This window comes from Nipponia nippon, unplaced genomic scaffold (genome assembly GCF_047370975.1).
Source record: "Nipponia nippon isolate SJK-2023a ecotype South Korea unplaced genomic scaffold, ASM4737097v1 scaffold_2, whole genome shotgun sequence".
Lineage (NCBI taxonomy): Eukaryota > Metazoa > Chordata > Aves > Pelecaniformes > Threskiornithidae > Nipponia > Nipponia nippon.
The window spans coordinates 130,651,727-130,662,446 of NW_028262336.1; the positions used below are offsets into that span (position 1 = coordinate 130,651,727).

General features: G+C 71.8%; 3 protein-coding genes across 3 annotated transcripts; 2 read left to right on the plus strand and 1 right to left on the minus strand.

The window, feature by feature from the left end:
• Window positions 1–152: 152 nt before the first annotated feature.
• ANAPC15 (anaphase promoting complex subunit 15) lies at window positions 153–1,603 on the plus strand. Its single transcript, XM_087756798.1, has 4 exons — window positions 153–389; window positions 1,003–1,062; window positions 1,157–1,294; window positions 1,415–1,603. The coding sequence occupies exons 1-4, from the start codon at window positions 270–272 to the stop codon at window positions 1,460–1,462; spliced, it is 366 nt and encodes a 121-aa protein (XP_087612924.1). The 5' UTR covers window positions 153–269; the 3' UTR covers window positions 1,463–1,603.
• A 275-nt stretch (window positions 1,604–1,878) lies between these two features.
• On the minus strand, window positions 1,879–4,789 carry TOMT (transmembrane O-methyltransferase). The gene is made up of 4 exons (XM_087756797.1): window positions 4,225–4,789; window positions 3,672–3,955; window positions 2,410–2,606; window positions 1,879–2,279 (listed from the first exon to the last, which is right to left on the minus strand). The coding sequence occupies exons 2-4, from the start codon at window positions 3,931–3,933 to the stop codon at window positions 1,959–1,961; spliced, it is 780 nt and encodes a 259-aa protein (XP_087612923.1). The 5' UTR covers window positions 3,934–3,955; window positions 4,225–4,789; the 3' UTR covers window positions 1,879–1,958.
• A 1,510-nt stretch (window positions 4,790–6,299) lies between these two features.
• Window positions 6,300–10,015, plus strand: LAMTOR1 (late endosomal/lysosomal adaptor, MAPK and MTOR activator 1). The gene is made up of 5 exons (XM_087759024.1): window positions 6,300–6,457; window positions 6,764–6,909; window positions 7,752–7,829; window positions 8,254–8,380; window positions 9,397–10,015. Exons 1-5 carry the CDS (start codon window positions 6,416–6,418, stop codon window positions 9,487–9,489), a joined length of 486 nt encoding a protein of 161 aa, XP_087615150.1. The 5' UTR covers window positions 6,300–6,415; the 3' UTR covers window positions 9,490–10,015.
• Window positions 10,016–10,720: the final 705 nt, after the last annotated feature.

Genomic DNA, 10,720 nt, shown 5'->3' on the forward strand with positions numbered 1-10,720 from the left:
GGGTCACAGATGCCCCTGGGGGGTCAGGTACCCCCCCACTGGGGTCACAGATGCCCCGCCGGGCCGGGCGGTGGGCGGGGCACACCAACCTGTCAATCACGGCCCGTCCCGCTAACCACGCCCATCCCGCCCCACGCATGCTCCGTGCGGGGGGGGGGCGGGCGCTCCTAACTGCTTCCGGGGCGCGGGGTGCGCATCCGGGTGGGCGCCCGGGCCGCGGCCGGTGCCGGTACCGGTACCCGCTCCCGGGGCTTCCCCCTCCTCTCGCCATGTCCACGCTGTTCCCCTCGCTGCTGCCCCGCGTTACTGAGTCTCTGTGGTTCAACCTCGACCGGCCCTGCGTGGACGAGACCGAGCTGCAGCAGCAGGAGCAGCAGCACCAGGCCTGGGTGGGCCTCGGGAGCCGGGGGGGGGGGGGCCGGGAGCCGGGGGCCGCGCCGCCCTCCCCGGGCCCCTCCCCTCCCCGTCGTCTGCGGGGGTTGATTTAAGCCGCGGCTGCTTAAATAATGATTTAATGGCGGTTAAAGAGCCCCTAATTAATTAATGAAGCGGCTCGCGGGGAGGCGGGGGGCGATTTGTGAGCCGGGAGCCCCCCGGTGCCCCGGCCCGGCACCCGCCCCTCAGCCTGGGGGAGCGACCGACCGTTTAATTCGCATCTAAAAAAAGGAACCGCGGTGATTACTGCGTTGTAATTAAAGAAAACCACTCGATAATTAAAACCCCGGCACCTGGGGGAAGCTGCGATCCCGGGGGGGGGCTGGGGTGTTTTAATTGAGGTAGTTTAATTACCTGCGGCGGCTGGGCCAGGCAGGGGCCTCCGCTTTGCCTTATTTTGTATTAAAAACACACAAATGTTGTGTTTTAGCTCCTGCTGCCCCCCCAGCCCCGCGCCGGGGGACGCCGCGGGAACGCTGTGATGCTCCGGCCGGGAACGGCCGCCCGGGGAAGCGGCGGGAGCCGTGGCAGGGCGCTCACCCGCCTCCCCCTCTCTTCCCTCCCCAGCTCCAGAGCATCGCCGAGAAGGACAACAACCTGGTGCCCATAGGAAAGCCGGCCTCCGAGGTGGGTGCGGTGCCGGCGGGGGGTCCCCCACCCCTGGGGGAGGCCACGGGGGGACTGAGGGGCTGGCGGGGTGCCGGAGCTGTCGTATCCGCAGCATTACGACGAGGAGGAGGAAGAGGACGACGAGGACGACGAAGACAGCGAGGAGGACTCGGAGGACGACGAGGACATGCAGGATATGGACGAGATGAACGATTATAACGAGTCTCCCGACGACGGGGAGATCAACGAGGTAAATAGCGGGGGGCTGGGGGCGCCGGCCCGCCTCCCTGCCCCACCGGGACCCCAGAATGGGGGGTGGGAGCCCGAGGGGGCGCCGCCGGGGGGTGTCTCAAACCTCTCCCCTCCCCAGGTGGACATGGAGGGGGCAGAGCAGGATCAGGACCAGTGGATGATCTGATTCTGCTGCGGCCATGCCGGAGCCTGGGGCCGGGAGGAGGCGGCGGGGGGGCAGCCGTCGCCCACCGCGGCTCTGGGCGCCCGGGGTGGGTTTGGTGAAGCCCCTCCTGCCGCGGGGGCTGCGTGGGACAGGGGGAGCTCGGGGCGCAGCTGCCCGGGGGGGCCGGGGAGCCACCGGGGCAGCGCTGGGGAGCGCCTGGCTCTGCCCGGCACAGCGCGGGTGCGCCGTCTTTTTTCTAATAAACTCCGTTCTCAAGGAAACGGCCCCCAGATCTGGCGACCGAGGCGCACCGGGGCGGGCGCCGGGTGCCGCTCGGGCGAGCGGGAGTCTCCACCGCGCCTCCCCGGGGGGAAGCGGCGCGGGCAGGAGCCGTACGGGGAGCGAGCCCCCTCTTTCCCCCCGCCGCAGACCGCAGCAGCCACCGCGTTTCCTCCGCGGCCCCTGTTTGCGGCTGGGTGTGGTTAATCGGGGTCCTGGCGCCGGCTCCCCGCCCGCCTCAGCGGTTACCGACGTAGCAGAGCTCGGCGACGCCGTCGGGGATGGCGCGGCAGTACTCCAGGCTGGCGCGGTGCACCTTGCAGCGGTATTTGCCGCAGGTTTTGGCGTACTGCAGGAAATGGGGCGCCCCGGGGAAGAGGACGTTGTCGGCCAGGACGGTGGCCCCCTCAGCCAGCAGCTGGTGGCTCTCCAGTAGCCGCAGGTCCCGCAGGTAGCAGCGCTTCCAGTGGTCCATGAAGACGAAGTCGGCTTTCAGCAGGCCGTGCTCCTCCCTCAGCCGGGGGATCACCTCCTCCGTCGGGCCCACGATCAGCTCCACCTGCGCCGGACCCCCCTCAGCCCCTGGGCTGGGCTACCGGGCTGCGGGGCCGCTAGCCCATCCCCTGCGGACCCCCCCGCCCTGCTCCAGGAGGATCCCCCCCCTCCCGGCGCCCGGGCGCGGTGCTCACCGTCTGCTCGTCGAAGCCGGCCAGGCGGATGACCTTCTCGGCCACGGCGGCGTGGCGGGGATCCACCGCCACCGTGTAGAGGCGGCCGCCCGGCGGCATCGCCTGCGCCAGCAGCACCGTGCCGTAACCGCAGTAGGTGCCCAGCTCCAGCACCCGCAGCGGCGCCCGCTCCTGCAGCAGCTGCTCCACGATCCTCCCTGCCGCGGCCCGCGGCCCTCAGCGCCTGGGGGGCGGGGGCTGTGTCCCCCCGCACCCCCCCTCCCCGGGCAGGATCGGGCCCCTGGGGCTGCCGGGGCGGGGGGAAGGTGCCGGCTGGTTCCCCGGTGCCGTGGCCGGCGCCGAGAGGGGCAGAGGGCACGGCAGGAGGGAGGGGAGCGGCCACCGAAGCGCCCCGTGTCCCCCCCAGCCCTTCCCAAAACACCCCCCCATGTCCCCAGCCGCGCTGGCGGTGCAAAGCCCCGACAATGGTGCCGTGGCTGTGCCAACAGCGCTATGGCTGTGCCAATAATGCCATAGCCACACCAAGGGTGCCACAGCCATGCCGATGGTGCTACAGTCATGCCAATATACCATAACCACACCAATAGTGCCACAGCCGTGCGGGTGGAGCGATGGCCATGCCAACAATGCCGTGGCCGTGATGATGGTGCCATGGCTGTGCCAGTAGTGCTGTGGTCACGGTAACGGTGCCATGGCCATACCAATGGTGCCATGGCTGTGTCAACAATGCCATGGCTGTGCCAGTGGTGCTGTGGCCATGCCAATGGTGCCACGGTCGTGCCAATGGTGCCATGGCCGCACCAACAGTGCCACAGCCATGCAGATGGTGCTTTGGCCATGCCAGCAATGCTGTGGCCCTGTTGATGGTGCCATGGCTGTATCAACAATGCCATGGCCACACCGACAGTGCCACAGCCATGCCAGTGGTGCTGTGGCCATGCCAACAATGCCACAGCCATGTGGATGGTGCCATGGCCATGCCAAAGGTACCATGGCTGTGTCAACAATGCCATGGCCACACCGACAGTGCCACAGCCATGCCAGTGGTGCCATCGCTGTGCCGGTGGTGCTGTGGCCATGCCAATGATGCCACAGCTGTGTCAACGACGCCACAGCCACACCAACAGCGCCACAGCCGCACTGCTGGTGCCACAGCCGTGCCACTGATGCTGTGGCTATGCCACTGGCGCCATGGCCCTGCTAACGGTGCCACGGCCGGTGCCGGGCCCCCCGCGGCACGGGCGGGCGAGGGTCGCGCTCACCTTTGTCGGGCCCGACGCTGCTGAGGTGCTCGCCGCGGTAGCACCACTGGTCGAAGGTCTGGAGGACGTGGCGGGGGTCCCCGGGGATGGCGTGGGCCAGCAGGTACTGGAAGGCGCGCTGCTCCCGCGGGACGCCGGTCAGCCGGTCCCGCAGCCAGCCCGCCAGCACCGCCCGGTACAGCAGCGCCAGGTAGTGCCGGTAGCGGATCAGCAGGGTGATGAGGAAGGGGAGGAAGGCCAGGGCGATCGCCGGCGACACCATCACGGCACGGGGAGGGGCGAGGCTGTGGAAAGGGGCCCCCCACGGGGGGGGGGGGGCTGGGCGGGGGGGGGCTGCCGGCCCCGCGGCTCCCACCCGTGCCACGAGCTGGCGGCGCCCTGCGCCCCGCCGACGCGCCTCTCCCTGGGCTCCGGTGCCGCGGGACGCTGTGCCCGGCACCAGGGCTGCGGCCGGGGCCAGGCCAGGGCAGCCCCGGGTGCTCGGGGGTCCCTGCGCCGGGGCCGGGGGGGTCACAGCCACTGCGAGGGGACAGGGCCGTGGGGTGGCACCTACCTGTCCCCACGCTCCAGGCAGGCAGGGAGCAGGCAGGAGGCAGGCAGGAGGCAGGCAGGAGGCAGGCAGGAGGCAGGCAGGAGGCAGGCAGGCCTGCGTGGCTCTGCTGCCCACTCAATTATTGATGGTGTCGCCTCAGCCGCAGCCGGCACCAGCTCCGGTTACGGGGACTGAGTGGGGATGGGGCCAGGCTGGGGCTGGGGGGGGGCTGGGGTCCCGATACTGGGGCTGGGGTCCTGGTATTGGGGCTTGGTCCTGATACTGGGGCTGGGGTCCCATCACCGGGGCTGGGGTCCCGATACTGGGGCTGGGGCGCTGATACTGGAGCTGGGGCCCCATCACTGGGGCTGGGGTGCTGATACTGGAGCCCTTGCCCTGTGGTCCCCAGTGCAGGGGAGGACCCTGGTGCGGGGGGGGGGGGCAGGTGGGACCCCCGCCGTGGGGCACGGGGTGGGCACCCCCTCCGCACCCCCCATTTTCCGTGCCCGGAGCGGCACACGGGCACTGGGACACGTGTGGCTGCCCTGGCGCCTGGGGCTGGCGGGGTCCCCGTGGCGGGGGTGGGCAGGGGGTGGCGGCGAGCGGGGTCCCCATGGGACTGGGCAGCGGGGAGCTGCGGGCAGGATGGGGGTGGGAGGGAGGGGGGGCTCAAACTGGGACGCCCAAACCTGCAGGGGGCAAGGGGAAGCCTCGGGGGTCCCTGAGGGTTTGGGGAGGCTCAGGGGGCTCAGGGTTCAGGGGGCTCAGGGAGCTCGGGGGGCTTGGGACTCGGGGGGCTCTGAGGGTTCAGGAGGGCTTGGGGGGCTCAGGGCTCGGGGGGCTCTGAGGGTTTGGGGGGCTCGGGACTCAGGGGGCTCAGGGAGCTCGGGGGGCTTGCGACTCGGGGGGCTCTGAGGGTTCAGGGGGGCTTGGGGGGCTCTGAGGGTTCGGGGGGGCTCAGACAGTTTGGGGGCTCGGGGGACTTAGGGCTTAGTGCTCAGGGGGCTCGGGGTTTTGGGGGGCTCGGGGCACCCGTGGGGTCCCGGCTGCAGACGCTCTCCCGAAGCCCCTGCCCGGCTGCCCCAGGCGGCTGCAGGCAGCGCAGGCAGGGCCCCAGCGCAGGCAGGGCCCCCAGCCCGGCCCCGGCCGTGCCTCAGTTTCCCCACCCCGCCGCGCTGCCCCGTCCCCGCGGCCCCACACGTGCCCCGGCTGGGCTGCAGCGGCCGCGGGGGTCCCCGGGGAGGGGCAGGGCCGTGGGACCCCCACCCGCCCCTCCCAGCGCTGCACTGGGGGCACTGGGAGGCACTTCGGGCACTGGACCTACTGGACATACTGGGAGCACTGGGGGCACTGGGAGGACTGGGAGCACTAGGGGTACTGGGGGGCACTGGGAGTGCCCAGAGCACTGGGAGCACTGGGAGGCACTTTGGGCACTGGACCTACTGGACATACTGGGAACACTGGGAGGCACTGGGGGCACTGGAAGGACTGGGAGCACTAGAGGTACTGGGGGGCACTGGGAGCACTGGACCTACTGGGAGGCACTGGACCTACTAGACGTACTGGGAGCACCAGGAGCACTGGGGGCACTGGGAGGCACTAGAGGCACTGGATGTACTGGGAGCACTGGGGGCACTGGGGTGCCCGGTGCCGGGGTCACGCGGCTCCCCCCCCCCCGCGGGGGTCGCGTGGCCCCGCCCCGGCCCCCCTCCCCCCCCCCCGCGCGTCACGGCGCGGGCGGGCGCAGGCCGGAGCACGGCCGCGCGCAGGGGCCCACGTGACGGCCGGCGCCCATCCGCGTCGCCCACGGCCGCGTGACGCAGCCCACGCCCCCCCTCCCCCCGCGCGCCCGCGCTCACGTGACGAAGGCGGTGCGCGCGCCCCCGGCGGAGGGCGCGGCGGGGCGCAAGGGCGGGGCCGGCGCGTGCTCCCCCCCCGCCTCCCTCCCCTGCGCGCGCTGATTGGCTCCCCTTCACGTGACGGCGGTGCCTTCAGGCGGGGCGGGGAGAAAGCGGGGCCCTTCCCATTGGCTCCCGCCGCCCCACGTGACGCGATGTGGGGTCACGGGGCAGGCGGCGGCGGCGGCGGGGGGAGGAGGAGGGAGGAGGAGGAGGCGGCTCCACCCCCTCCGCTCTCACGTGACCGGGGCGGCGGGGCCCCCGCCCGACACCGTCGCGGCGCCGCTGGCGGCCGGGCCCTGCTGCGCCTCGCCATGGGCTGCTGCTACAGCAGCGAGGCCGAGGCCTCCGACCAGGTGGGCCGGGGCCGGGGCCGGGGAGGGGGCCGGGAAGGGCGGGCGTCCCGCCGGCCTCCGGCGGGCCGCGGGGGTCCGGTGGCTGCGGGCGCGGCCTCGGGGCTCCGTTCCCTTCGCGGGGCCCGGCGCTGGCCTGGGGAGTCCCGCCCGCAGCGTGACAGGGCCCCGGGCGCACCCCCGGCAGGGCCGCGGTCCCGGCCCCGCTCCCGTCCTGCCGGCGGCCGGGAGGCGGCGAAGGCACCGGGGAAGCGGGGCGGGGGCAGCCGGGGGGGAGCCGGGGCTGATTCTCCCCTTCCCCCTGCCCAGGAAGAAGAGACGAAGCGGCTGCTGGAGCCGGCGGCCAGCCCTCCCAGCAAGGTGCTGAACGGAGCCGAGCAGAGCTACCACAGCCTCCCCTCGGCCCGCACCGACGAGCAGGCCATGCTCTCCTCCATCCTCGCCAAAACCGCCATGTAAGCCCCGCGCCCGGGGCACCGACACGCGTGACGGCCCCGCCGGGGTCTGCGCGGCCGGGCCCCCCTGCCCGTGCCCGGCCGTGGGTGCCGAGGGCAAGGGCCCCCTCCCTCCGGTTCGAGCCCCGCGGGGACGAGACCCCGGCTGCGCGGCGGCCCTTGGGCCGGGGATGGCGGCAGGAGCTGCCCCGGCGGGGGGACGGGGACCCCCCCGGCCCAAACGGGGGCGAGCAAGCGAGTTCTTGGGGATGCGGAGAGGGGGCTGGGGGGCACCGGCACTGCGCCCTGGGGAGGCCGCCCCTGCCTGCACGGAGGGGCTGGTGGCCACCGGCGGTGTCACAGTGGCCCCGAGCGCCGCTCCGCTCGGGGGGGAGGCAGGGGGCACGGACCTGGGTGAGTGCCCAGCTCCCCTCCGAGCCCGGGGCCCGGTACCGGGGCTCTCGGGACGCCTGCCCGGTAGATGAAGCGATCCTCACGGCTCCTGCGGCACGGCGGAGCGTCCTTCCCCCAGCGGCTGCGTGCCGAGGTCCCTGGGGTACGGGCCTGCCCGCGCCGCAGGCGGCTGCTGACCAAAGCCCCCGGCTCTCTGCGCCTCCACCTGTGCCCTCCCCGGGCCGGTTGCGGCCCTTGGCGTTCCCCTCCCAGCCCGGCGCGCTCTTGTCCGGCTGGCTGCATCCATGCTGCGAGGTTGGCCTGGTAACAGCCCCGAGCCGCTCATTTTGCGGTGCCGAAGTCCTGGCCGCCCTCATCGGAGGGTGCTGGCTCTGCCCAAGACAGGGAGGGGGCTCCGGGGGGATGAGCGACGCACCCGCAGCGGGACCTGCTGGCTTGTGTCCCCGCAGCAACATCATCGACGTGTCGGCAGCGGATTCCCAGGGCATGGAGCAGCACGAGTACATGGACAGAGCCAGGCAGTACAGGTGGGACCTGCCCCGCTCCCTCGGGACGCTCGCGGCCCCGGGCGGGTGGGGAGGCGTCGGGCAGCACCTGGGGGTTTTGGCCTTGGGGGGTGCTGAGCCCCGCTGCTTCCCTCCCGGCTGCAGGCTGGGCGGGGGCGGCTGCGCACAACGGGCTCCCGTGTCCCCCGGGGCAGACGGGGGGTGGCTGGGCGCGACTGCTCCCGCTCGAAAGGCGCTGGGTCGAGGGCTGGAAGCTCCCTCGTCCTCCCGCCTCGGGGAGCGAGCGAGGAGGGGTGGATGCCGGCAGCGGCGCGGCTCTCCTCGGCTCCCCCTCGATGGTGCCAGTACCTGGTGCCACCCATCTTCTGCCGAGCCGGGGGTCTCCCTGTGGCCCGTCGCTCCTCCCCGCTGCTGGCGCTGACCCTCGCCGCTCTCCCCTGGGCAGCACGCGCCTGGCCATGCTGAGCAACAACCTGACGCACTGGAAGAAGCTCCCGCTGCTGCCGTCTCTGACCAACCAACCGCACCAAGTGCTCGCCAGCGACCCTGTCCCCTTCGCAGACCTGCAGCAGGTGAGAGGGGCTGGGGGCCAGCTCCGTCCCGCAGCCGGACCCTGGGCCCCCTCGGTGCCTCGCGGAGGTGTGGGGGCTGAAGCGACCTCATCCCGGAGCCCTGGCGCTTGCGGCAGCGACTGCTCTGGCTTGTCTGCGGCGGCCTGGCTGTGCCGGAGGGCCCCGGGCAGGTCCCGGCGGCCGCTCTCGCTGTCTCTAGCTGGGCACAGCCTTGCCAGAGGAGCGCGGACGCCGTGGGCTTAAGCACAGGCCATGCCGGGGCTGCCGTGAGCGCGGAGGCGGGGTCCTGGTGCCGGTGGGCGATGTTGTGGCCGATGCAGAAACATCCTGAGTTTCAGGCAGCCCTGTAAGGACTCGTTAGCACCGAAGGCAAAGCCCCGTCCCGGGTTCCTAGTGCAGAAACTGCATGCAGGCAGGGCTCTGTCCTCCTCCCAGTCCCTTCGGAGGATCGTTCGCGGCAGCAGGACGTTTTGCAGCGCCGGCAGCTTCGATCCCGGCGAGCCCTGCTGCTGCTTTGAGTACGGAGCTGCCGGGGAAGCGCTCGTCCTCGCAGGCGGGAGCTGCCGCCTTGCCCATTAAGCGCCCGGAAAAGGCCCAGGGTTGCTCCCAGCTGGTTTGCGGGGTGGGTCTCCCTGTCCCCCCCCAGCGAGGGCCGGTTCCCAGCCCACCGGTCAGTCCCCGGGGCCGCAGGAGGGCTGGTGCCGCCCAGCACAAAGCCCCCGCTGCGGCTCATCTTGCTCACGGTGCTTCCTCCCCAGCCGCGGGGTCTGGATAGCGACGGGGTTTGAGTATCGAAGCACTTGGGGCGAGGAGAATCTCCCTGGGCTGCCAGAAACCCCTTCCCGAACGGAGACGGGCCGGTATCCGGGCACATCCCGGCACGCAGAGCAGCTCCGAGGACGAAAGCCCATTTTTAGGCCTTTGAGAGCTCTTTGGCCCAAGCAGCCCCGTGCTGTTCTCGTTGGGATAACCGCGTTCGCCGGAGCTGACGCCGGCCACTGTGCTTGCGCCCGCAGGTGTCCCGGATAGCTGCCTACGCCTTCAGCGCGCTCTCACAGATCCGCGTCGACGCCAAAGAAGAACTGGTTGTACAGTTTGGCATCCCCTGAGCCCGCCCCGCAGCACCACAGCTTCACCGGTTTTGGGTTGGTTGGTTTGGTTTGGTTTTTTTTCCCCCCTCCCTTTTTTCTCTTTATTTCCCCTCCTCTCCCGCCCCACGGCGCCGCGACAGAACTTGTACAGACACCCGGTTTCCTACTAATCCCCGAGACGCCCGTCACCGGCGCGTCGACCCCGCCGGCGCTGCTCGGAGGCTTTCCCCTCCTCCCGGGTGGGTGGGAGGGTGGGTGCGCGTGGGGAGGGGGCTGCGTTTTGCCAGACACCGCCTCGCACAGGGATAAGCGCAAAGGGAATGCGGGTGCGGGGAGGCCCTGGCGTGGGTCGGCACTGCTGTGCCGGGTCGGGGCAGGCTGGAGCCAGGCGGTGCCGGAGCGGGGCTGCCAGGGATGCGACGCTCGGCGCGGGACATGGTGGCTTCTAACGACCTCCCCGCTCATTTTTACATGTTTGGACCTTTATTTTGGGTATTTTTAATTATTGGTTTTGGCCACAGTAGATAAAACCATGTTCATCCAGCGCCTGTCTCCTCTGTTCTGCGCCAGCCGCGGTCTGGGCGCGGTGGGGGAGCCCTGGGGGGGCCCTGTCCCCCTGCCCCTTCCCGGGAGCCGGATTTTGGGGAGGGATGGGCCTTGTTAAGGGACAGCCCTTCCCTTTGTTCTGCTTATGGGGTTTGCGCTGTGCTCTGGACAAAGCCCATGGAGCCCCGCTCCAGTTTGCCAGCTCGTTACTGGGACCCACTGGACCTGCTCCTCCTGGACCCGCAGCGTCGCCCCGGGAGGCCGCCGAGGCCTGGGTGCGCCCCTGAGGTGGCCCTGGGTGCTGCCCCCCAGGTTTGGAGGCAGCCGTCGAGCCCTGTCCCCCGCCGCCCCTCCCGGGGCATCCCCCTGCCAGGGGGGGTGACAGGGGCTGCGGGCATGGGGACCCCCCCCCCCCAAGCCTGGGGCCCCCCAGGGGGGGCCGGGGCAGGTTTGGGGGCTGGTGGCACCTGGAGGGGCTTTCAGCTCCCTCTCCCCGGAGCTGGGGCAGGGCCTTGGTGTCCTGCCCCCCCCCCCCTCCCCCCCCCCATTTCTTGCCCCCCCAGGGAAACTGAGGCCCGGCCCCTGGGGGGGGGCTCAATGGTGGGGGTGGGGCCAGCCCCGGGGGGGGGGGGGGGGGGCTGCCCCCCGATGCCCCCCACGCTGTTGCGGGGGGGCTGGGGGCTGCAGCCTCAGCTGCGGGGGG